General features: G+C 37.9%; 1 protein-coding gene across 1 annotated transcript in view; it reads left to right on the top strand.

Moving 5' to 3' along the window:
• Nucleotides 1–26,695, top strand: part of LOC150092495 (uncharacterized) — a 45,155-nt gene extending 18,460 nt beyond the window's left edge. Inside the window, exons 3-7 of the mRNA XM_090414813.1 lie at nucleotides 9,593–10,149; nucleotides 14,797–14,932; nucleotides 19,513–19,701; nucleotides 24,253–24,382; nucleotides 25,661–26,695. Of these exons, the coding sequence (XP_090270939.1) occupies nucleotides 9,593–10,149; nucleotides 14,797–14,932; nucleotides 19,513–19,701; nucleotides 24,253–24,382; nucleotides 25,661–25,916 (1,268 nt within the window). The 3' untranslated portion in view covers nucleotides 25,917–26,695. The remainder of the gene's footprint in view (nucleotides 1–9,592; nucleotides 10,150–14,796; nucleotides 14,933–19,512; nucleotides 19,702–24,252; nucleotides 24,383–25,660) is intronic.
• Nucleotides 26,696–26,999: the final 304 nt, after the last annotated feature.

Below are 26,999 nucleotides of genomic sequence, written 5' to 3'. Positions count from 1 at the left end.
GTTTCTATAGCATATGTCATAGCTCGCCTCACTACTGTCCTATAAATTTTGCCTTTCAGATTGATCGGCACCCTCTTATCACATAACACTCCAGCCATCTCCCTCCAGTTCCTCCAACCTGCTTGTATCCTGCATCCCACTTCCTTCTCAGCTCCTCCATCTTCTTCCACTGTCGAACCTAAGTATCTAAAGTCTCTCACCTTCCTGATGACATTTCCTTCCAGCTCCAGGTCTGTCTCCTGGCCACCGCCCACTGCGCAACACATATACTCTGTCTTACTTCTGCTCAGTCTCATACCTCTCTCTTCCAGTACTTTTCTCCATCTTTCCAGTTTAGTTTCCGCTTCTTCTCTTGAATCTACACAGAGCAAGATGTCATCTGCATACGTGTCATCTGCATACGTGCATCTGCATACGTGCATTGTCCAAGGTGCATCTTCTCTCACCTCCTCTGTTACCACCTCCATCACAATATTAAACAGAAACGGACTTAATGCTGACCCTTGATGCAAGCCAACTGTTACTTGAAAACTTTCTGTCTGTCCCAAACAGTTCCGAACACTTGTCTTCACATTTCTGTACATTTCCTGCACCAACCTGACATATTTCTCCGGCACCTTCTTCTCCCTCAGACACCTCCAGACTTCTTGCCTTGGCACTCTATCGTATGCTTTCTCCAGATCAATAAATACCAGATGTAGCTCCCTTTGTTTCTCTCGATATTTTTCCATCATCTGTCGTAACCCAAAGATAGCATCTGTTGTTGATCTACCAGGCATGAAGCCAAATTGTTCCTTTGCAATCTCCACCTCCTCCCTCAATCTACCATCAAGAACCCTTTCTAGGATCTTCATTGTGTGGGACATCAACTTTATTCCTCTGTAATTTTTACAGTCTTGTGCATCCCCTTTACCCTTGTAGATGGGAACAAGAGTACTCTCCCTCCATTCCTCGGGTATATTTTCCTGTTGGCAAACTTTCATGAACAGGTCCCACAGCAGGTCAATTCCCTCTTCCCCCAGTGCCTTCCATGCCTCCACTGGAATTCTGTCGGGGCCCACCGCTTTTCCATTCTTCATCCTCTTCATGGCCTCCGTCACTTCCATTCTACTGATGTTCTGCACCATCCCCTCAGAAGGCTGCCCATCTCCTCTGTGAGTCCTTGCATTTTCCTCATTCAGAAGTCCCTCAAAGTATATTTTCCATCTGTTTCTTATGTCCACATCCCTCCATAATACTCTTCCTTCAGCATCTTTGATCTGCCTCACATGTAAGATGTCCTTAGCTGCTTTATTTCTACATTTCGCTAGTTGGTAAATTTTTCTCTGTCCTTCCTTTGTTTCTAATTGATCATACAGATCTTGATATGCCATGGTCTTCGCCTGTGCCACAACTCTCTTGGCTTCTTGTTTTCTCTGTTTGTACACCTCTCTGTCCTCTTCCACTCTTGACTCATCCCACTTCTGCTTTGCCTTCCTCTTAGCTGTCACTGCCACTTGTACATCATTATTCCACCACCAACCCTCCTTCTGCTCTCTAATCTTTCCAGATGTCTCACCAAGCACCTCGATTGCACAGCTCAGGATTGCTTTTGAATTATGTTTCCACCAATCTTGTACACTTTTTTTACGAAAATTTTTTACGAAATTTTGGTACGAAATCTTAAGTGTCGTAAATGCTGCAAGTAAAATAATGCAGAATCCGCCATTTGATATAGGAAAAATTACAGAAAATCTTGATTATTTTATACAAGAATTAAATACTCGCCGAACAGACCAATATTTTGAAAATATTATTACAACTGCAAAAGTAGCAAACGATCCTATTTTTCCAGACATTCGCAAAAGAACAAAAACAAAAATGTTTGGTTACGAAGCATCAGATGAGACAACGCATGATCCTAAACAAAATTTTAAAATAAATTTTTTCTTCGCGATTTTAGACACGACAATAACTTCAGTCACGGAAAGATTCATACTCTTAAAACAACATAGCGAGGACTTTAAAGTTATAAGAGACATTATCAAATTAAAATATTGGAGCGATGAAGATTTAATGAAACATTGTAAAGATTTGCACTTAAAACTGAGCGACAATCAAAATTCCGACAATCGCGATATTGATTTTTTATTTATTTGAGGAATTAAAAACTTTGCAGTGTTTTATTAAAAAAGAGTCGGCTCCTCAGGATGTTTTAAATTATATATACGAAAATAAATTAACGGACACGTTTCCGAATACTGCGATTGTGATGCGTATTTATTTAACATTACGAATATCCGTAGCATAGCATCGGGGGAAAGAAGTTTTTCAAAACTGAAACTAATAAACAATTATTTGCGATCAACAATGTCTGGAGAGTCTAACGGATTTATCAATTATATCAATTGAAAATAATATTATCGATTCATTAGACATTATAGATATTATTAAAAATTTTGTGTCGGCTAAAGCAAGACGAATAAATGTATAAAATAAATCTATATTTATCCTAATTGTTAAGTAGATAAAAGCATGTCTCCAAATTATCTTTGCTATGTAATATTTCTTTTTATATTAAAATAAAAGTAAATTTTGTTTATATATATATATATATATATATATTCTGTTGTATTTATATATCACGGAATAAACATTTTTGAAAATTTTTATTATTAAAAATTCCTTATTAATGAATTTCAGTGATTAAAATGTTCTACTTCTGTTAAATAAAATTTATTTTTATGTATGCGTATAAACTGTTTTGTACTTTTAACAAAGTAAATTTTTTCGCAAAACGTTTTCATCGAAACTTATTTTATGGGGCGCTGAAAAAACGTTTTGCACAAGGGCGCCTCCTACCCACGGCTCGGCACTGCAAACTAGATAATATCGTTTGGCGTTTATTGAAGTACTTAATTACATGTTGAAATGTAAACATACTTGCGACGCCCCGGCGTACAGTTTGCAGTCCCGATATCATTTTAGCTGTCTCCTTTTCACCTTCCCCGTTGCATCTGCATCATCACGAAAAGCAAAAGACCAGGTTTGCACGCAAAAATTCAAGTCAGGCCGTATGTTGGCTTTGTAAGGAGACAAAAATGGCTTCATTATCATGACGTATCAATTCATTTCTGCATTGCAATAATCCTCCGAGTTTTTACAATTTTTCTATATGACTCACACACCGCACTTTCCTACCTACTAACACTTCAAGATCCCTAGTCTGGTCAATTTTTCCCCTAGCATAATCCTACCAGTATAACAACACAGCATTCGATATCGTATTACACTAAAGTGTACAAGTTTGCATTTACTAACATTAAACGGACAGCTATTTTCATATGCAAACAATTCCAGCCTATTCAAATCATTCTGCAAGTACTGCATATCAGCCGCATTTCTGATTATCCTGCTTATCTTTGCGTTGTCAGCAAACCGTTGAGCATATTTTGCGCGCAGCGTGGTCAATGAGTTCGCGGTAAAGTATGACAGGTATTGTGCAAATGAATGTTAGTTAGTTGATTTTGCTTTTGGAATGTTAGTGAACCTCCCTCGATGAGTCCACAAGAATAATAATCTCCTGTTAGACTGAAACAATAGCCAAAGGACTGATCCGTGGGATACACGGCTGGTTAAATTTTGCAGACTCACATTCCCTACACCAGCTTTTGGTGTCTGTCTATCATTCAGCCACCCACTTTTTCGCGTCAACGTATATCCTTTCCCGTTGTCTATCGCAACCGTCATATTATCGTAAACTGTGTGCGTTCTTACTCGGACAAGACTTTCTCTTAGTAAAGCCATTAGGATGATTATTATCACATTTCCTTTCATAAATTACGCGACACACATGGCGCATCAATGACTTTCTTGATAACTCTGATACAAAAAAAAAACATCTCCCTGTCCCTTTTAGGGTTAATTTTGTATAGAATTACGAATCTGTAAATGCAAATATTTTAAAAAAATATTATTAATATATCAGTGTTTTAATTTTTTTTTTTTTTTCAAGTAATCTTAAAGTGCTTCAAGGTGGTTCCTCTGAATAATCTGAGCGCGTTGTGCGTATAAATTATCGAAATCCGTCGCGTAGTTTTCATGTATTCAAAATTCCGATACAAACTGTGGTGAACAGCGATGGAAAAAAGGACTTCACATTCTTAACGGGTAGCAGCAGCTCGAGGAAGTAAGGTGTGAACGTGAGTACTGAAGTGTAACAAATGCCTGAAGGATCTTGTTGTCCGAAGGAAAGGTATAACGTGTGGAAAATGCGTTCGAATTCTGCATGTTCCGGCCTATCCGAATCTACATGGCAACGGAAGTCCTTCGCAGAACGTGACGATTGGAAATGTCTGTACTGCAGGGAGAACAAAGCAATCCACATGGGGACAAATTAACAAAGCAGTTGATTTGACAGGAAGCAAGGCGAGACGAGTCCTGGAAAGAACAAGGAAGAAGGTGAGCCCTCTACTCTACCCAGAGCATATAAAAGAACTGTCCAATCACGTTTGTCCAAATATGTTTCAATAAGCAGAAGAAGCAATCATTGAAAAGTCTAACGAATCAAAGGAAAAGTCGCAGACGAAAGTGGATGACAGGAACTGGAAGTGAAAAGTTTTCGGTACGCACCAATAGGTAGCAGCACAGTAGGATGATGCCGGGATAGGTAAGAAACGCGCATGCTCGTTCTGTCGCTGTCTGCAGCAGTCTGGCGGCCGTGCTCGAGGAGTACGACAGTTGAACAGCGTTTATTGTGGGCAAAAGAACTTCCTGCAAAGAAAGTTCATCCAAAGGGATGTTGACGAAAGAAGTTTCTGTGACGTGCAGCAGTTCACATTCGCAGAGACGCTCGCCGTTTTACGGTGAATGGCGATCTGGCTGCCCTCTCGAGCTTGTGACATAAGCCACTCGCAGACGGTTGGAAGAGATGGTCCGAGGTGATAGGCGGTTAACGACGGTCTGCGTAGTGAATTGTGAGGAGTCGGCGAATATGCGACGCTTCGTGGAGTAAGAGGTAAAAACAAACCGAACAGTTTTTTTTTTTTTTAATCATTAACCAGACGTCTTATAGAAACGTGTGGTAAACATAATAATACTTCGAAAAATCGGTTTACCACATGAAGAGGAATTAGGATTCATTTAAATCTCCTACTTGAATTTTGAATTCCACCACTATTCCTGGTTCCTTGGAACTTCGACAGCGCTGCTTCTGCTCATTCAGCTGTGACCGAGACGCGTGGAAGTAAGACTCGCTCGAGCTGTTTGACTCGCTCTTCTGTTAAAAGTGCGAATGTTGTAATTAATTCTTTTGCCTCTCCATTAATGATGCTCATGTAACGAAATACAAGCGAGTACTCAATAAATGCTAGCTTCGTTTACGTCTCAAACCGTTTTATCTTTCCAAGTGCTATTATTATTTTTGTTATTTACAAAAGACTGAATAGAATTGTGTATAACCAAATTTGGGGGAAATTAGAAGTTGTTTATGAAACACAAATAACACTTAATCGGAGTTCCCAGTTTAGCCGAGTGGCCATGCACTCCGCAACCTGGGCGTGGACTGCAGGGTTTGCTCCCCAGTTAATCTGGGGTTTTCCTCCTGCAAGCAGGCAAACCGGCTCCGGGAACACACACATCGACAGACACAGGACACGCCAGGAGGCATAGGGCCAACCACCTTATCCTCGGGACAGGTATACAGCTTGAAACGACTTAGGATAGCTCCGTAACAGGCCAATAGGCCTAATACGAAAAAAGGAAAAATAAGAGATATTTTTCGCAATGTTTTTCTGAATATTGGGCATATGCCCAATATTCGCCGCCTTAAGCTCGGCGATTAGAAACACGCGGTGCTCCAAACCATGAAGTTAGCACTGAGCGAGAGCGGGAAGACGGGAATGCAAAATATGATCACTGCCGCAACTGCGCGTGGCTCGAAAGCAGCCACAGCAATATACTGTACAAGGCACAAATGAATACTAAAAGCAGTTTCATCATTTCGAAAATATTAGAGAAATCGGTAAAAATTAGACTCGTGAAATTTTTCGACAAAAACAACTTCTTTTCAAAGAATCAATTTGGGTTCAGGCAAAAGTTTAGCACAGAACATGCTTTACTGAACTTCATAAAAACAGATTATACCTCCCTTGACGACATAAACTAACATCAGCAGTATTTCTAGATATACACAAAGCTTTTGACTCTGTATCACATGATATTTTAATAAAAAAATTAAAAGTCATAGGAATACGAGCTACTGCGCTAAACTGGTTCAGAAATGCCAGATCACAAATTGTAAGAATAAATATCATCTATAGCAGCTCCAAAACAGTAGACTGCGGTGTACCACAAGGATCTGTCTTGGGACCAATTTTATTGAATATTTACATCAATGACTTCTGCAATCTTAATCTAAACAGTAAAATAAATACTTTTGCAGATGACACAGTACTAATTTTCTCTACAGACACAGCCGAACAAATGAAAACCATCGTGAATGCTGATCTTTTGAAAGTAACAAATTGGTTTCAGTCAAACAAACTCAGTCTGAATGTCTCAAAAACTAAATATCGAAATTTTAACTTGCGAAATAAAATTAGCAAAATGAACTTCGCTGCACAATTAATTTTGCCTGATTGGAATTGCAGGACAAATTCAAATTGCAACTGCGAGAAAATAGAAAAAGTCGGTGTAATAACTTACTTGGGATTAAAAATTGATTGTAAGTTAAGCTGGAAACCGCGTATCACCGATGTCATAAAAAAAGTAAGGATTATGTTAAACAGACTTTATTTCTTAAACAGATTCTTAAATTTAAATATGCTAAAAATATTATATTCTGCGTGGATTCAAAGCGCACTACAATATGGTATATTTAAGTTGGGGAGGAATCTATCGCACTACGCTGAGACCTTTAGTCTCGACTCAGAATAAAGTGATTAAAATCTTAACTAGAAACAAATATAAGGAAACTGCAATGTGTAATAAATATATCATACTAAACATACTCTCCGTTAGATATTTATACGACTATAGGATACTATTATTCATAAAAAAGACAACGAATACGTAAATATCAAACAAGATGCTTTCCTTAGTAGACATAAGGGCCTAAAATATTTAGTTCCGAAAGCAAATAAAGAAGCAACACACAAACATTTTACTTATTTAGCGCAAAAGTATTCAACACGCTACCTTTGACAATAAGAAATGAAACTAACCCAAACAAATACAAATCTCTAATTAAAAGAGTATTTATTTTCCCACAGAAATGAGGAAGATCAGTTCAAAATAATTGTAGAAATTATTGGTTTTCAGCATATTTGTATTCAAAGATCCAGTCTCGTGGGTAAAACGTAAAAGTTTAAATGCTATTTAACTGCTTTGTTTTGTTTTGTTCTTAATTAATTGTTAAAGCGACATCCGCGTCACTCATTCCAGCTGGATATGTGGCGCGTTACAATGATAATAATAAGAATAAGAATAATTAAACTAAAACAACAAGTTGTGAGAGAAACAGAAATTGATGTAGTGATTGAACTCACAGGAAATAATGTTTTATTCATCAGAATCAGGGTCACCTGGACCACATACACGATTTTCAATGTACTGACCTTTCTTGTGTACAACAAATTGCATATCCGGTGTGCGATATGCTCTACAGCTGAGCGTAAGGAGTCGGATTGGATGTTCATAACAGCCCGTTTTATGTTCTCTTTCAACACATGCAAGTTGGGAACGCCACCAACATACATAACGGATTTCAAATACCCCCACAGCCAAAAGTCACATACAGTGATATCCGAGGATCGAGGTGGCCATGCCGTCGGAAAGAACTGACTGATAACCTTCTCATTACTGAAATGCTAGCATAAAAGGCGCTTTACTGAACGTTCATTGTGTTCTCCATCCTGCATAAAAATTATGGAGTCCAAGCATTGTCTTTGCTGCAATGCAGGAATGACAAAGTTTTCCAGCATTCATCGATAAATCTCTCCAGTAATGGAGCAGAATTACAGGACTTGTCGGGGTAATACGCTCAAAAAACTATGGTCCTATTATGAAATAGGCTGTGAAGCCACACCACACGGTTCCTTTTGGAGAATGCAGTGGTACGTGTTGGATCGCTTGGAGATGTTCAAATGCCCAAATTCTGCAGTTGTGAGTGTTGACCGACCCATTCAGATAAAAATGAGCCTCATCACCGCACAATATTCTCCAAGGCCAGTCATTGTCGACCTCCATTCGGGGAAGAAACGTTAGTGCGTAGGTCATGCACTTATCATAATCTGCGGTAGTTAGTGCTTGCACACGACTGAACTTATACGGATAGAAGTGAACCATTTCCCTTAAGATAAGCCATATCAAGTTGGCGGGCTATGGCACCAGCGCTTAGACCAGTTGGTCCCTGTGTCGTCGAACACCGCAGTAGCAACGTCTGTTACTGTCTCTTCTTGCACTGCTTTCCGTCCTCTGCCATGTCTAACTCCAATTGATCCAGTTTCTTCAAACTTCTTAATCATAGCTCTCAGTGCTACAGCTGACATAGGACCTGTACGCGGGTTATGAATCTTTCGAAATTCCCGAAGGGCCACTACGACATTGCACTGTTTAAGGTAAAACAACTTAACAAGTAAAGCACGCTGAGGCAAGGTAGGATGCATATTGAGCACAATTCGTCAGTCATTCGAATAACTGCCTGAACGTTCCTAATCCCTTTTTAAGTGGAATTGATGGCGCTGCTCTCACGTACGCACAGTAAAATTTCCATAATTCTTTTTACTTGCATTTACTGCAAATATCTGATTGCTTTCGGCTCTGCCAGCGCCAAAATTTCCCCTATCAGCGACTTTTGGTACTAGATCTGTTTTTCGAGGAATTCATTTCCCCATGCCTATGAAAGTCTCAGTATACAATGTGGTCTCATTCCGTGTATTAGTTTTAGCTACAGATCCCTGCAATGAGAGAAAGTTAATTTATGGCCATCCTGTACATTTGTAAAATACATAAATCAGCTAAAGTCTTTTAGTCCATTCTAGTAAGTTGGTGAGGCCTTTTAATCCTGTCTAGCTTTTTGAATACTCAGTGGGCAGTTCAATCTTCACCAGTAGCTAATCAAAGATAGCTGTCCCAAGACTATCAGTACTTAAATGTGGCAACCGATGAAGAAACGGGCAAACAAGTACTGCCATCTCTTGGTATCTAACCTTAACAGGATATGGTTTTGTCTGAAATAATGTAGATTCCACGGTAGATTTTCCTGAGTTTACAGGACTAAAATTCGTCTTTCTGGGAAAAAATCCCGCTTGCCCATGCCAGATATCGACTAATTCTGGAAACTGCCGAAAAAAGGGTTAGAAAAAGTTCCTGCAGGCCGCGACTAGATTCGAACTTATAAGTCTGTGTTCGTGTGGTCTAGAGCAGTGGATGCAGGCGCCACTTCCACTGAGCTACACAGGCCAGAATATACATTTGTTCTCATGTATATATTGTAAATAGTCAGGCTGAATAAAATTTGTTTCATTGGGGGGTGGGGGGATACAATTATTATTGTTATTTGAATAATGCGATATGCTTTACATACATTTATAATTTCCTTTTTTTTTAACAGGAAATCCATTGGTTTGCGACTGCCGCAGCAAATCACTCGGTGAACTGTTGTATTATGATCCTGCTAAAGTGCTTAAGGACACCCCCGTATGCAACTACCCACCTTTCAAGAAAGGCGTACCCTACCTTTCGCAAACCGCCGAGGACTTGAGCTACTGGAGTTGCCCTCTTCCTTGTAAATGTTTTTGCGCAGGTTACGATGACTCCGCCGTCCTCCATTTGGACGTCGACTGTAGTTCTCTGAACCTGGACGCAGTACCCGAAGACGTCATAGCTTTTATCAGTGACGGCAGAGCAGAAGGGAACCGCACCATTTCGTCACCTACTGTTCAAGTTCATAGCATAAACTTGGAAAACAACAACCTTAAAGTTCTCGACAGAAGGTTGCTCAACGCTGGATTATCGGCATTGCTGCTGGCCCGCAACTTACTGACCACCCTGCCGAATGACACTCTGAACGCCATGAAGCTGGAAAGGATGACAATGTCTGGAAATCCGTGGAGATGCGACTGCGAAACTGTCGATTTCAAACATTGGTTCCTGAGGAATCTCCACGCGGTAAGTTCTATTGAAAGAAACGTTTTCGATGTCTGTTGAGGGCTTCGTTGCTAGGAAATTGGGATTTTTAAATTGCAAATTATTTCTTCTCAGAAATTCTCAAACGGAGGCTGAAAAGAATAAGAAAAGCGATCTAAGCTTTGCTTAAATACTTAATAATACTTAACTGAAATACATCGCAAAACATAGTAAAATTATTTAATTAAATTAATAAAAAGAGATTTTTAAATATATAAATATACTACGACCGACAACATATTGGCAAATCTTGTCGGTCAAGTGCAAAATTGTCGCTAGATGGCACCACTATACTGCTTTACAAAACACTTCCTTTAGAATAATATTTGTAGAATACTAATTATATGAAGAGCTAAAAGCTTAAATTCGGCGACGTGAACTTATTTAAGTTAAGGTATGTAAGTTCTGTTTGATACAAACTTGATATTAACTAGGTCTAGCTACTCACTGATGAGACCTCAATAAAGGTTGAAACCGGTCTGGGTAGTGACCTTCTCTCATAATGTAGAACAGTAATACAGCTCCTAGAAGCTGGGATTCACATTATGGGTAAATACCAAGAATACTGATCGGAACTTGCTCCACCCTTACTATGAGTTGCCTCAGTGTTGCACTACCAAATGGGTTATGTGTGCACTATCCAGGTATTTGCTTACGCTTGGACTCGCCGAACTTTATATAGTTTCTATATTCGGCAGGAAACTCTTTGAGTTTCTTATTCTGTTATGAAACAATATGGGATGTAACATCCCTTAACTTAAATATGTAGAATAGATCAGCTTGGTTATTTCAAGGTTACAGCTTGCATTATGTTTACTCCTTAGAACAGGGGTGGCCAACCTTTTATAGTTCATGCGTCAATTTTTTCATTTTTTAGTTAAGATGCGCTATACAAACTTATACCACTTTTCAGCCATTTTAAAATATGATAATATGGATATATTTAACAGTTATACATAAAATGATTTCTTATATATATGGTAATATAGATACTTTTAGCAGTTTTAAATAAAAGGATTTTATATAAAGACAAGATAAACATGAATTATTTTATTGAGACTTTTGAAATTGCTTTGCTTTTGCTAAGCTTGTAGTTAAATCAGTTACAGAAAGCATCAAGCAGTTTTTCAAATTTGAATCAGTCTCAACCTTAATCATTTTCATTGATGAAAATGCTTGTTCGCATCTGTGTGTAGTTCCAAAACGACAGATATAACTCTGAGCAAATTTTCTCAGTTCTGGAAAATGTTCACAGGGCAACGATCGCCAGAAATTAATTATATCAGAAGCATCTAAGAGTGATGGAAGTTCGTTAAATTTCATTTTCAATAAAGAATTGGTTTTGAGATCAATAAGTTCCATTTGTATGTTACTAGGCATCGTCAAGATTTTTTGTTCAGTAAGTGAAAAGGGATTTATAAATGCAAGTATGCAGTCTTCTTCTTCGGCAAAATCGCTGAAACGACTGTCAAAGGACTCCTGCAATAATCTGAGTTTGTCAGTATATTCTGTAAAGTTGCCATTATCTTCAACAGATTCGCTATGTTCTTTTAAATGGGGAAGACTCAAATTCGTGTTTTCTAACTGGGAGATGAAGAGTTTTAATTTCATTTTGAATGCACTGATATCATTTACTAGGCTAAGAAACAATTTGTTCTTGCCCTGCAGTTTCAAATTTAGATCATTGAGGGGGGGGGGCTGGTAACATTAACTAAAAATATTAAATCAAATAGCCATTTCTCATCAACGGGGCTTTTTCCTCCTGCAGATCATCCTTCTCTTCCAGAAAATTACGAACACTTTCTTTCAGTTTACAAAATCTACTGAGAACTTGTCCTTTGGAAAGCCAGCGCACCTCACAATGAAGGAAGAGTTCACCATATTCCATATCTAGCAGTTCACAATATTCTCTGAATTCTCTTCTGTTTAACCCTCTTGCTCTAATTTTATTCACACACTTTACAACTGGTATCATAACATGCTTCAAATTTAGAGTGTTTCCACACAGAGATTCTTCATGTATAATACAATGATACTTTAGTAGAGAACGACCTAAAAACTTTCAAGTAAAGTTACAATTTTACTTAGTCCCAGAAACTCTACCTACCATTGACGGTGCTCCATCAGTGCAAACACTGATGAGCTTACTAGAATCTAGTTGTTGATTTTTAGACATGACTTTACTTTGTCAAATATGTCTGACCCTCTGCTTTTTCCATGAAGTGACTCAAGACCGATAAGTTCTTCAAAGATGTTAAAATTACCATCAATGCCTCTTATAAAAATGCTTAATTGGACTACATCACGTATGTCAGCGGATTCGTGCAAGGCTAAAGAAAAGAAAGAACAAGCATGAACGTGGTGTTTCAATTGCTCGGTAACATCATGGGAAAGTTTTTCGATGCGTCTTGTAATGGTTTGCTTGGACAGAGCAATTTGGTTTACTATTCTTCTTTCAACATTCTTATCAACAAGAAATTTTGCAAATTTTTCGAGACAGGACTTAACAACTTCCTCTCCATCAGAGAAAGGCTTGTGTTTTTTAGCCAACATAAAGGCAATTTTATAAGACGCCTCCAGCATTGCCACACTTTCACAACTTCGTTTCACAAATATATTTTGTCTCTTTTTTATTTCTTCCTTTTTCTTAACCACACATTCTTTCCGCAACTCAGACCCAGGAACTAACTTCAGTTTATCTTCTAATTCATCTTGATGTTTTCTATAGTGTCTGTTAAGATCATGCTTCTATTATCTGAGAGAATGCTTTCACAAACAAAGCAGACCTCAATAAATGTTGAAACCGGTCTGTGTAGTGACCTTCTCTCACTCATAATGTAGAACAGTAATACAGCTCCTAGGAGCTGGTTTTCACATTTATGGGGAAATATCAAGAATAGTGATCGGAGCTTGCTCCACCCTTACCATGAGTTGCCTCAGTGTTGCACTCCCTAAATGGTCAGTTGTAACACTATCCAGGTATTTGCTAACGCTTGGACTCGCTGAACTTTATATATTTACTATATTCGGCATGAAACTCTTTGAGTTTCTTATTCGGCTATGAAACAATATGGGATGTAATATCCCTTAACTTAAAAAAGCACAACTGTTTTCCTGAAGGACCCGCAATAAATAAGAACTCATTTACCCACAGTTCATTAAACTGGCGCTTGCTACCACCTTCTGCTTTTCTTCTGCTCATTTTCTTTTGCAAAGTAATGGGTAACTGACTGTAAAAAAATTTTTTTTCTAAAAGTAAAGCTTATTATTAAATAATTTCTTTAAATTATTTTATCGTTTTAAACATTATGAACATTCAAAAACAGTTCTGCAAGTTTAAGATAAGATTGCTGTTTTCATGAAGGCCGAATACAGTTCTATATGTTTAAAAATCATATATATATATTTTTCCATAGAGAGTTTTCGTCTCTCTCTCGTAATATATTATGTCCAATGAAATACGAGATCGCTTCCTGCCATAAAACAGTCGATCAGCTGGCAATCACACACACACAACCCAAACATCCGCATTACGAAAGCTTTGCTGATGATCAGTTCAATTTAGGAATAAACCTACGATACGTAAATAAAAAGGAAAGATATTGTATTAAAAAAAACATAAAAACACACACATACAAATACACCGAATAATTGCGGGTTTCAGTAATCAGCAAATTAGGGGAGCGGGCAAGAAAAAACGCGTTCAAAATGAAAAAATTTATTTTAAAATTTACAGAACTATATTAAGCCTTCATGAAAACAGAAATCTTATCTTAAACTTAAAGAACTGCTAATAAAAACATATAAGTTCGAAAACACAGAATTGTTCACTCACATCGAATCAGAAGTTCATCGAACGTTATGACACGAGAGTCAGCTGTAAACTGATTGAGTAACTGGTGACGGATGTCAGCATTTGCCGGTGCCTGTTGCTTCAAGATCAAACAAGTATAATAAGTACGCACTCTAGAATTCAGTGGTAGGTTAATTGTGTGTTTATATATATATATAAATCATATACAATTTTTTTTTAAATTTTTCTCTACAGAGCCTGACACCCGAATTTTTAATATTGGACTGTCTTCGAAGCAAATCTTTGTTCCCTTATAAATATCCAACATTACTGAATATTGCAAGACGAACAGATTGAAGGCCTGAAGTAGGCTTACAGGTTGGAGGCTCCAACCGTAAAGGTTGGCGGCTTGCAATCATTTGTGCAATGGATTCACACAGAAAAACATTCAGTGTGATCAAACTTTTTTTTTCTTCTTGAGTATTCAGTTGAGGTCGTTTTTGCTCGCACTGCTCATCAGAAGTAGTTCGTAAAGACGATCTTTGACACTTTTTTGATCACCGTAGGTGGACGTATGATGCCGAAATGAGTTGCTTGCACGGCCGTATATCATGTGCTAATCTCACCCTCCATTTTAATGCACTTTTTCGGGTGCTTTCTGCAGGAACAACAAAAACACGTCTTTGAACGAAAAGTCCTGTGAAGTTAGTTTTTCTTTATCTTTTTCAAAACATAAAAAAAGAAATAGCTATTGTCGGAGATCGGTGAACAGTTACAATAAGAACGTATATCCGGTTTGGTTAAAAGAACAGAACTGCTTTCATTGTATCTTTTAGATTGTGGACGCAAATACCACAAAATGCATCAGCGGAGATGCGGACGATGAGGAAATCTTCATTATCGCCTTGGGAGATTTGGATCTGTGCCCCATTTCCATAGCAATCTACGTAATAAGTGGCCTCACTGTGTTAGGTGAGTACGTTACTTCTGTAGTATCTGAACCATACATATTATATGGTTTTATATTATATTATATTATATTATAGAATACGAATTTCGTCCATCTCATTGTATTATTTTAAATTTATTAAAGCCTTGATTAAAATGTTTGGAATGAAGTGAAAAAGTAATTCGATCTATAATGTATATTACTCTCTCTCTCTCTCTCTCTCTCTCTCTCTCTCTCTCTCTCTCTCTCTCTCTCTCTCTCTCTCTCTCTTACAAACAGCAGCATTCGAAACCATTCGCAGAACAAACGTTTCAATGAGCTTTCGGGTTATTTAGCCCGAAGACAGTTTCGCGACTGGTTTTCTGATTTTAAATTATAAAATGTTAAGACATCACAATATGCGAAGTGCCCTCTTTATTACCGATAACCACCTGAGAGTCGGATTCGAGCAGTGTTCTCGAAAATTACGCTGGAGCATCGCCAAACAAGTTCAGGATGCTCTTCCGTCAATAACCGCAAGAATTTTTCACTATTCCATTGGAGATTTCAGTGTTCTATTGAAAGTCACGTGCGGGATAAAGGGTCAACCTACTTGGTCAAAAACGATGTTCATACCATCTTCGGAAGTGTTGGTCCCGTAGCCGTTTTCTCGCGGTCATTCGACAAACTGCAGCGGGAATTTCGATTTAATAACACAGTCCTGTGTTTGCCCTCCTTTTTGCATCGACAACGTGCTTGCAATGCTGTTGTGTCGAGCAGCATGTCGGACGTTGACTCGATGTTTTCCGTTTATTATACCGCTCTGGGATGATCAGCACACCGAAATTCTGTTACACGTGACCACCCAAGCAGGAAAATGATTTCCGCTGTCGTCAAACCCCGTTCGCAGTTTGTCACTCAGATCACGACCTTTGTCCATATTCACACATACAAGCAAACGCCAACTATTATCGGTCGGTTTATTATTATTATTATTTTAATATTTCAAAATAACACTCGTGCACCAAATATTAATTAAAAATTGTTGGCAAGGACTTTTTCACGATTGGTCAACGACCAATCGTGTAAAAATTGAAAATTGCTCAACCTTATGAAAAACTGAGGACTCAGTGATATAAAGCAAGGACGGCCTTCCTGTAATTAGTTGCGTGTGTTGATGGTGGTTATGAAATATGCGTGTTTTGTTGTTGTTTTTTTTCTTTTCCTGTGTTAGGACGTCTTGTTTCACTAATTCTCATCACATCAACTTTAATTCTTTTCATTTCCTGTATCAGGTTGTCAAAATTCCCTACTTTTTATAATGTTCTCACATCAAGATCCAATTTCCAAGATTCTGTTCCTTGTTTTCAAATGCGGAATATCAGAAGGGAAGCTGGATGGAAAAAGAGGGAGAGATAGACCCAGAGGAATGTGGTTTGAAGACATTAAGCACTGGACTGGCTTGAATTACCATAAATGTTCCAGAGCAGCAAAAGAAAGAAAAAAGTTCCGAGACATGGTTTCCGACCTCCTTCTAGGGCAGTGTTTCCCAACCTGTGATCCGTGGACCCCCGGGGGTCCGCGAGTAATTCAAAAGGGGTCCGCGGGATAGTTTATTTTCATCAAACTTTATCTTATCATGTTGCTCACACCTGGCCTAATTGATATGTCCATATTATTCCGAATATCTCCATTCATAACAGTATCGCATTGACATAAATGACACATTTAGTGTTGTAAAGTTGTAATTTATTACTTCATCTTTATGATACGTAAAATATAAACAATTTCCATTTTGGATTTTATAGGGGCCGCGGTGAATTAACATTCGCTACAGGGGTCCGCGACATCAAAAAGGTTGGGAAACACTGTTCTAGGGGATGACACTTGAAGAAGTTGTTGTCGTAGATGTTTGCCTCCACTTACTTCCTAATTTGTGAAATATTTTTTAAGTATTGAAAGAACAAACGACAGAAATATTTAATGTCCAGTCAGTTCCGTCACAAGTTTTCATCCTGGACAAAATGCCAATTATCGTCATAGTTTATAATTTATTTAGAAATCGGTTTCTCCGACATTAACAGTAATGAAATACATAAAATCAGGGAAATAAAATTTAACTTCTCTGTGCCAAGCACGAGTGCTCACCCTCACCCTTTCTCTCTATTTAGATGCCGATTTCCTTGAAGCGACTAATTGAAAGGATGCTTCTGCTACTAGATTATAAACTCTACTTTTTTAAAAGAGAGAGAGAGAGAGAATATTTATAGCGCTTTAAGTCAGAAGTGAACAAATAACAGTTCATATAACTTGCCTGGTTGGCCGGGTGGTCAGCGTATCCGCTCTCCAACCAACAGTCTGAGAGTTTCCGAATCCCACCGTGGGCATGGAAGTCCCTAACTGTCCTTAGGTGGTAGATGAAGTTCAGAAAATAAATTTAAAAGAATACAAAAATAACAAAGTGCTATCGGTCTACTGTTTGAGTGACAATGATGTATAAAACAAACATTTCAGATTCTTATCTAAGCAATAACGACAACTAAACGGCACGATACGAGGAAGTCGTGAAAAGTGACCCAGTTTCGACAGTTATCGTGAAATTTTGTCGTAAAATTAATGACTTCTAGTACACGATTAAGAAATTCTTCCGGCAATTTGGGCTCGATTTTGATCTGCGTTTGTTGGTTTGGATTAAGTGCGACGGTTGAAGAGAAGGACGTTGACATATTTGTTACAATTTTACACCCGATCCTGTGGTCACAAAACTCAAGAATTACTTCCGTAGTTCAAAGGCCACCAAATAGGATTTCCATTGCCCACGTACTTCGGTCTTTTATAATCGCACTGTGTTTCACTCGTGGTTTTGTGGTTGCGTGAATTACACCGATGCAAACACGGGCCGTTTGGATCCATCCTCGCTCATAGCAATTACCGCTGATCCTCTAAATCTGAAGCCCCAAAACTCCTCCATTTTTCTGTTATTCAGAGGTAGTGAAAATAAAAAAATAAAAAAATGTTTGTAAGTATCGCCAATGACTGAAGAAAGTGGAAACTGAAGGGTTGTGATGATTGAAAAAAATAAATTTTATTAATTAGTGAAAAAGAGAGCCAAAAGGCTTCACTTCGGCGTTTCAAAATTATTCAAATTTAAGTGGATATTGAATCCAACATTATTTCAAAGACGAATAGAGAAACTACAAAAGTTTCATGCCGAATATAGAAACTATAAGAGTTTCAGCGGATCCAAGCGTAAGCAAACCATTCATGACAGTTGCAACTCGTAGTAAAGGTGGAATAAGCTCTGATCACTATCCTTAGTGTTTCCCATAATGTAAAACACATCTCCTAGGGAACATGTATGATGTTATACATTATGGGGGGGGGGTCACTATCCAGACCAGTTTCGACCTTTGTTGAATGTTCAAGTACAGGTCAAACTCCAAAAATTCAGCGTTGTTCCCCTCAGTAATAGGCTCACCCTGCCACTGAGAAGAACTCTCAGAACCGGTTGGCTCTACACCGTGGCAGGTTCAACCCACCACCGAGCAGAGCCGCTCATATGTCATCCGAGGGGTAACAGCAACAGCTCTACCTCAGTTAACTTCACGGGCTACAGCATTGCCATTCATTACCCCCCACACACACACCCGGGATCTGGATGACAGCAACAGCCGAACCGCAGTTAAAACTTCATGAGCTACAGCATTGCCATTCATCACCGAAGCTTCCAACTAGTTTTGACCTTTGTATAGGTGAAGCGGGCTCTAAAAATAAGATGATCCCGAAAGATCGCCCAAATCAGCGTTGTTCCACTCAGTGACAGGCTCACCCTCAACGAGAAGAACTTCTCAGCCATGGCTCTACCCAGTGGCAGGCTCGCCCCGCCACCAAGCAGAGCCATAATCTCAGCGGTGACCCCGCTCAGAGATAGGCAAAAACCAACCCCCAAGCAGAGCCTCTCAGAGCCAGGCCCGAACCGTTTTTGACCTTTTTTGAGGTCTCGTCATTGGGAGCCAGACCCAGAATAAATACTGAGGTTGTAGTGATGTTGAGCTTTTACTTTACCATACGATTTGCTAGAAAAGGTGTCACATCACAAAAGGCATCAAGAATTACTGAAAAACAGCCAAAAGGCTTCACTTCGGCGATGCAAAATTATTCAAATTAAGTGGATATTGAATCCAACATTATTTCAAAGCCGAACAGAGAAACAACAAGAATTTTTTGCCGAATATAGCTATAAATAGAAACTATAAAAGTTTCTATTTGTAAGCAAACCTTTCATGACCACCAGTTGCCCCTGTCATGAAAGGTTTGCTTACGCTTGGATCGTAGAAACTTTTATAGTTTCCATATTCTGCATGAAACTCTTGTAGTTTCTTTGAAACTTTTGTTGCTTCTCTATTCAGCTTTGAAATAATGTTGGATTCAATATCCACTTAATTTGAATAATTTATTAATAGGTTTTTAATTAACTTTTTCAGTTTGAACTCTCACATTATGAATAATCCGACCGATAATTAATATGAGACCTCGCTTTGTTTGCCTTTGTGTGTGTTTAAATGTATGCTACTTGAGTCCTCTTCAAACAGTAATAATAATGAATGTTTTGTGTATTTGTTAGTGCTGTTGATCGTAAGTAGCACGCTGTACTTCTGCTACAAACACAACCACGTCATGATCAAGGTGTGGCTCTACTCCCGCGGGATAACTTGGATCAAAGAAGAGGACTTCGATTACGATAAACAGTTCGACGCTTTCATTTCGTACAGTAACGAGGACGAAGAATTTGTGCAGAAACATCTGGTCTCAGGTGAGTAAGCGGATGATTTCAAAAAAGAAAGACTTTTGTTTGCTTAAGGAGACATAAGTTGATCGGTGTGCTTAATATACAGAAGTTTGCGTAGTCCTGTGGAATATTATGTAACTATTCGCACGTAATTAGGAATAAGGGTGGCACAAAAACAAAGTTTGTTACATAGATAATAAGAAATAAGTCGCAAATATGAAATAATCTAAAAAAAAAAAAAAAACAATTGGTGAAACGAAATAGAAATGCAAACAGGAAAAAACTCACCAAGATGGCCTGTAAGACTTTAGAATTAGAGAGGATGTGCGGGAAGCACCTCCCACCTGTTAATGAGAAGTAATTTCACAAATGAAGCAGTTTCAACAAATATTGATACCCTCAGGTAAATGCTTCTGCACAGGCTTTAAATATTACTAACGATCATTTATTTAATGAAATAGCCCCTGTGGAAACGTCCTTATGGCATCCACGGGGCTACACAGCCGATGTGAAACGCAGTTTTAAGTTCGATTCTTATTACAGACTACACGAACTTTTTTCTAAACCTTTCTGCGACCAGTTTTCCAGTTAGTGATTCCCTGGCATAGACGATTCGGGTTTTTCCCTCTCTCTTCCCAGAAAACTCGGGGTTTTAGTCCAAATGAAAAAACTGACCACAGAACGCATATTATTTCAGACAGTACTATATAGTGTTAGGGTTCATGAGATGGAGCCAGTTGTCTGCCCCACTTCAGTTGTCTGTTAAAATCATTGACAGCTTTTTGTCAGCTTTCTGAAATTTCTTTCATTTTTTTAGAATGCGACGACAGAAAGATAAAAAGGCGATAAAATACTTCTAAAATTGTGAATGTTTTGTAGATTTTTTTGACTACTCAATGGCAATCGGACTGAAGACGGCAAAAACGTGATTTATCTGTTGTACTCAAACAGAGTTGAATGAATTCGACACTTTCGCATATCATTATCATTATCATCATCATCATGCGTATCAAGGATTTAGGCCTAGCATGGCTTGTTCCGACCTTAGAAGTCATCGTTGAATCTTTTAAGAGGACTTCCTGCTTTTCTTTTTCCTAATGGCTTGTACTTTAAGGCTTGTTTTGGTAATCTTTCTGTTTTCATTTTTTTAACGTGTTCCATCCATTTATGTTTATATTTTTTAATTTTTTCAATTACTGGTTCTTGGTTTAATTCTTTCATAATATCTTCGTTCCATTTTGTGATCAATTATGGTATACTTTGCAGTTTTTCTCATAAACTTCATTTCTGCTGTTGTTAATCTTTGTTTGTCTTTTTGTTTTATTGTCCAGATTTCGCTTCCATACATTAAGACCGGTAGGGCTAATGTATTGTATACTTTTAGCCTGGTTTGTTTTTGAGCTAGGTTTGGTTTAAATATAGAGTTAATTACAACTGTCATTTTTAAATATTTTGCAATTTTACGTTTATATCTTTTTCATTTTCATATGTGATCATACATCCTAGGTAGTTAAATGAATTCATCTGCTCTAAGATCTTGTTATCTATTACTATTTTAGTTCTTGCTGGATCTTGTCCTTTAAAGGCCATAGTTTTTGATTTTTCCGTTGATATTATCATACCATAATCTTTGGATATCTCATTTAGATCTAAAATAGCTTTCTGTAGTTTATCTTCAGAATTTGTAATTATTATTTGGTCGTCGGCAAAGAGGAGAGTGTTTAAGTTAACTGTAGGTGAAAGTTTAATTCCTTGATTTAAATTTTTATTCCATTTTATTATTATTTCATTTAAGTAGATATTAAAAAAGAGTTGCTGAGAGGGGACATCCCTGTCGGACCCCTTGGTTTATCTCTCTCGTATATGATAGCTCGTGATTTAATCTTATTTGTATTTGATTATTTTCATATATACTTGCGATAGCTTTTAGGATATTATTTGGTATTTGTCTTTCTTTTAATATGTTAAATAATATGTTTCTTTTAACTTTGTAAAATGCTTTTTCGAAGTCAATAAATGCAATATTGACTTCGAAATTGAGAATACAATTGAGAATACAATTGAGAATACAATTGAGAATACAATTTGTTTCCAAATTGTATTCTCTTCTTTTCTCTATTATTAATTTTAGGCAAAAGGCCGGGTCTGTACATGATCGTCCTTTTCTAAATCCATTCTGTACTTCTAAAATAAAGTTTTCGGAATATTTCATTAGTTTGCTATTTAAGATTCTGCTATATATTTTGTAACAGGAATTCAGTATACTGATACCTCTATAGTTTTTAGGGTCATCTCTATTACCTTTCTTAAAGATAGGAATCACAATTGCTTTATTTCCATTCTATTGGGGGGATACCAGTTGAGTAAATTTTATTTAAAAATAATAAAAGTCTTTCTTTGACTCTTATCTCGAGTGATAATTAATGTTAGCATAATCTGAAATTATTTGCTGCTAAAATAACCACGACGAACTACTACTAATATGGAATAGCTTTCCTTTCAGAGGAGAAACAAGATGACTTTTTTTTTATTTATTTGTAATTTATAATTTATTTGTAAGCTTCCTATAATAGTACAAAATGTTGAACAATCGTATTTGTAACCTAAGAGCAACAGCTCATCCTGGTTATGGTGTGCATAACGTTACAGAAATTTATGTAATGCATTTTCATTATATACACATATGTACATTCACATAACATACACATTACATATTATTATAATATAATTTCATAATAAACTCACAGGAGACATGCTAATATGTACAGAGAAAGTTGCATAACAATTAATTGGGAATAAAATAAAACAAAGCAATTAAATTGCATTTAAACTTTTACGTTTTACCCACGAGACTGGATCTTTGAATACAAATATGCTAAAAACCAATAATTTCTACAATTATTATAAACAGAGCTTCCTCATTTCTGTGGGAAAATAAATACTCTTTGATTCGAGTTTTGCAATTGTTTGGATTAGTTTCATTTCTTATTGTTAAAGGTGGTAGCGTGTTGAATACTTTTGGCTATAAATAAGTCTAATGTTTGTGTGTTGCTTCTTTATTTGCCTTTGGAACTAAATATTTTAGGCCCTTACGTCTACTAAGGAAAGCATCTTGTTTGATATTTACGTATTCGTTGTCGTTTTTATGAATAATAGTACCCTATAGACGTATAAATATCTAACGGAGAGTATGTTTAGTATGATATATTTATTACACATTGCAGTTTCCTTATATTTGTTTCTAGTTAAGATTTTAATCACTTTATTCTGTGTCGAGACTAAAGGTTTCAGCGTAGTGCGATAGATTCCTCCCCAACTTAAATATGCCACATTGTAGTGCGCTTTGAATCCAGGCAGAATATAATATTTTTATCATATTTAAATTTAAGAATCTGTTTAGGTAGTAAAGTCTGCTTAACATAATCCTTACTTTATTTACGACATCGGTAATATGCGGTTTCCAGCTTAACTTACAATCAATTTTTAATCCCAAGTAAGTTATTACACTGACTTTTTCTATTTTCTCGCAGTTGCAATTTGAATTTGTCCTGCAATTCCAATCAGGCAAAATTAATTGTGCAGCGAAGTTCATTTTGCTAATTTTATTTCGCAAGTTAAAATTTATATATTTAGTTTTTGAGACAGTCAGACTAAGTTTGTTTAACTGGAACCAATTTGCAACTTTCAAAATATCAGCATTCACGATGGTTTTCATTTGTTCGAATGTGTCTGTAGAGAAAATTAGTACTGTATCATCTGCAAAAGTATTTATTTTACTATTTAGTTTAAGATTGCAGACGTCATTGATATAAATATTAAATAAAATTGGTCCCAAGACGAAATTGGTCCCTTGTGGTACACCGCAGTCTACCGTTTTGGAGCTGCTATAGCTGTTGTTTATTCTTACAATTTTGATCTGGCATTTCTGAACCAGTTTAGGGCAGTACCTCGTTTTCCTATGACTTTTAATTTTTTCATTAAAATTTCATGCGATACTGAGTCAAAAGCTTTGTGTATATCTAGAAATACTGCGAATGTTAGTTTATGTTCATCGAGGGAGGTATAATCTGTGTGTTTGTGAAGTTCAGTAAAGCATGTTCTGTGCTAAACTTTTGTCTGAACCCAAATTGATTCTTTGAAAAGAAGTTGTTTACGTCCAAAAATTTCACGAGTCTAATTTTTACCAATTTCTTTAATATTTTCGAAAAGACCGGTAGAAGGGAGGTCGGTTTGTAATTTTTCAAGTTATTATTTTTGCTTTCCTTTTTGTAAATAGGTACAACTACGGCTTTCTTAAAATCTAATGGAAACATGCCTGTCATCAGTGAGAAGTTAAAAATGTACATTTGGCATTCTTTCACAATTCTTGTGTTAATCCCATCGTATCCTGAAGTTTTGGTTGTTTTTAGGCTAGCGTTAACACTTTTGATGTCGTTTTCACAAGTGGGGAAAGATAGATGGAGTTATCAAGTCTCTTGAGAGTGCAATTCTGAGGGGTGGGTTTTGCATTTTTCAGAATGCTTTCACTGACTTTCCCCTTAATTAATCGTAACGAAATAATTTTCTCTTATTTAGAATTGGAGAACCAATTACCGAAATACAACCTGTGTCTGCATTATCGGCACTTCATCCCCGGAGAATTCATCCACCACAACATCAGCGCTGCTGTCAGCAACAGCAAGAGGACCATCATCTTGCTCTCGAGGTGAATATTTTTCATTATTTCTTCCTCTGCTTTCAAAATAACTAAACGTTTTTTAAAGTCGGTCATTAAATTAAAAATAATTCGGCTGAGTGCGAATCCTCGGACTTTATCAAAACGAATATTTGATAAAGCTACGGTATCTCCAGCTAACAGTACGCTGAGAAAACCGAACAAAAACTGCTTCTCCAATTTCTCACTTATTAGGTAACCTAATATGTGGGGGTGTAATTATACGACACCTCGAAGAACTCATCGCGGGAGGGCAATGACAATCTACTTTTTAATCCACCAACAACCCAGCACTCCACAACTACACTGTCGAACAAATTTTGTTTATGCATATACACTCGTACGTTGGCCACTTTTCATACGTGTAATATCTTCTGCACATTTCCATTTTCAAATGTGTTCTCCTTACACCCAACACATTTGTTTCTTATAAAGCCAAATTATCATGGCCACACAGATCGTTTCCGGCCAATCAGAGAGCACGATTGGAAACATGCACGTGGTGGGCGTATCCTTGTGTGGGGGCTTATTCTTGTGGGCATCACTAAGTCCTATCAGCGCACACTGAGCACCCCTTGACCCCCAATTCTTAGCTGGGGAATTGTTTCAGACCACGGTTTTCCTTTCGTGATCACAATGTGACCCAATGGATCCTGACTCTTCCGTGCCACAAGAATCGCATTGGGCAATTATGGATCGAAGAGCATATCCACGCACCCTGACCCCCTAATTCTTCTGCTTCGAATCTCATCGTACATTGGTGTGAACGTGTGGAACACAGCATCCGGTGGTCGATGCCAGTGCTTCGTTCGGTCGCTGACCTCTACGACAGTATTGTGTGTAGATGGTCCGGAATGCCTGAGGACCCCTTCCGTGGTGTAGTGGAACGAATCCCAAGGTGCAAACGGTCATCTCGGCCAGAGGAGGGCGAACACGCTACTTGGCAAATCTATCGGAATGTTTTGGCTCGTGAGTTTGTATGCCTCCCTACAAATTGCAGTTTAACCTTTCCTATGAATTTCTTTTACTCCAATTGTTAAGCTGTGTAGCGCAGGATTCCTCTCTTTCCCCTATGGAATTAATTGGTATTTGTATGTTTTGCGAACAATATTGCTAGGGTTAAGATACACTGACGATGTTGGTGGGAATTACAAAGTTTAATTTGCTTATGACTTAATTTAAGTTTTCTTTGAAAATGTTATGTGGAAATCTTAAAGCTGCTTCTTTCCGACATCGTTATGACCCACCGTTTTTTTATCCCCCCCACAGGAGCTTCCTACAGAGCGAATGGTGTGTTCTGGAATTTCAGATGGCGCACGCCCAGTTCCTCAAAGACAAGATCAGCCGCATCATCATGATCAAGTTGGAAGAGCTGCCATCGGACATTGACCTGCATCCGGACATCAGAGCGTACCTTGCGACTACCACTTTTCTTCAGTGGGGAGAGAAGTTCTTCTGGGAAAAGCTGAGGTATGCACTTCCCAAAAAGAAGGTGGAATCGTTTCGGGAGCAGCAAATAACTTGAATAAAGACACTTACGATGAAACCGTTCTGATTGCTGTTTTTGCTTTCACAAAATTTCTTTAAAAATATCGAATTACAAACGCGTGTGTGACTTTGTGGTGACTTCCGTAACGCAGAAAAGAAATCTCATCGATTCCGTCTCGTCATAAACTAAATGAACTTTTTCCAGACTCTTTCTTGATCTGATTCGAGAACTGGTTGACCTTTGGTACACACAAGGAAGTTTTACCTTCTTAGGGAAAAAAAACAAACAAACAATGGACTTTAAATAAGGCTGCTCTGCAATGTCGACCGTAGTGTGCGATGTTTCTGAATCTTCTACCTGGGTCTTCCGCTGCCAGGTGAGGTCCGTTGTCGGTAACCGGAAGGAAAGCGTCGTAGCTCTCAGGGTTCTTAATCTTCTCCTACCTGAATCCACCGCCATGAGAAGTATTGCGTCGATTGTCGGAACGTCTCGCTAGGAAGGAGCCTCAGGACCCTTAACACAGTGCCGCCATGTTAAGGGTCCTTCAGGGCAGAAAATGATTAACGACTCGAACAAAGAAGAAACGTGAACGATGCTTTCGAGTAGACACATGTAAAAGGCAGTGCTGAACTGTAAGTACTTATGTATGTGATATTCCCGAGCAAGAATGTACATCAAGTGGGTCTGCTTATGGGTAAAATAAGACTGCATTGCATAAATTAATATTGAAATAAACTCACTGAAGGTGTATCTTCTAAACTATAAATAATTCTTGTAAGAGTGGATAATGTGACAACATTGAATATTGAAGCTTGCCCAAGGTATGCCTTATTTTCAGTTTGTGTGTGTGTGTGTGTGTGTGTGTGTGTGTGTGTGTGTGTGTGTGTGTGTGTGTGTGTGTGTGTGTGTGTGTGTGTGTGTGTGTGTGTGTGTGTGTGTGTGTGTGTGTGTGTGTGTGTGTGTGTGTGTGTGTGTGTGTGTGTGTGTGTGTGTGTGTGTGTGTGTGTGTGTGTGTGTGTGTGTGTGACTAGTACGCTCTTCCAGACTGTGATTTTACTTTAAGAAACATAGAATCAAGCCTGAATATCAGGAAGGATTGAAAGGGACAAAGGCGTGTAA

This window comes from Typopeltis vanoorti, chromosome 25 (assembly GCF_054136105.1).
Source record: "Typopeltis vanoorti isolate ZY-2024b chromosome 25, IOZ_Tvanoo_1.0, whole genome shotgun sequence".
In the NCBI taxonomy this organism is placed as follows: domain Eukaryota; kingdom Metazoa; phylum Arthropoda; class Arachnida; order Uropygi; family Thelyphonidae; genus Typopeltis; species Typopeltis vanoorti.
This window is presented reverse-complemented; position numbering and strand designations above follow the sequence as displayed.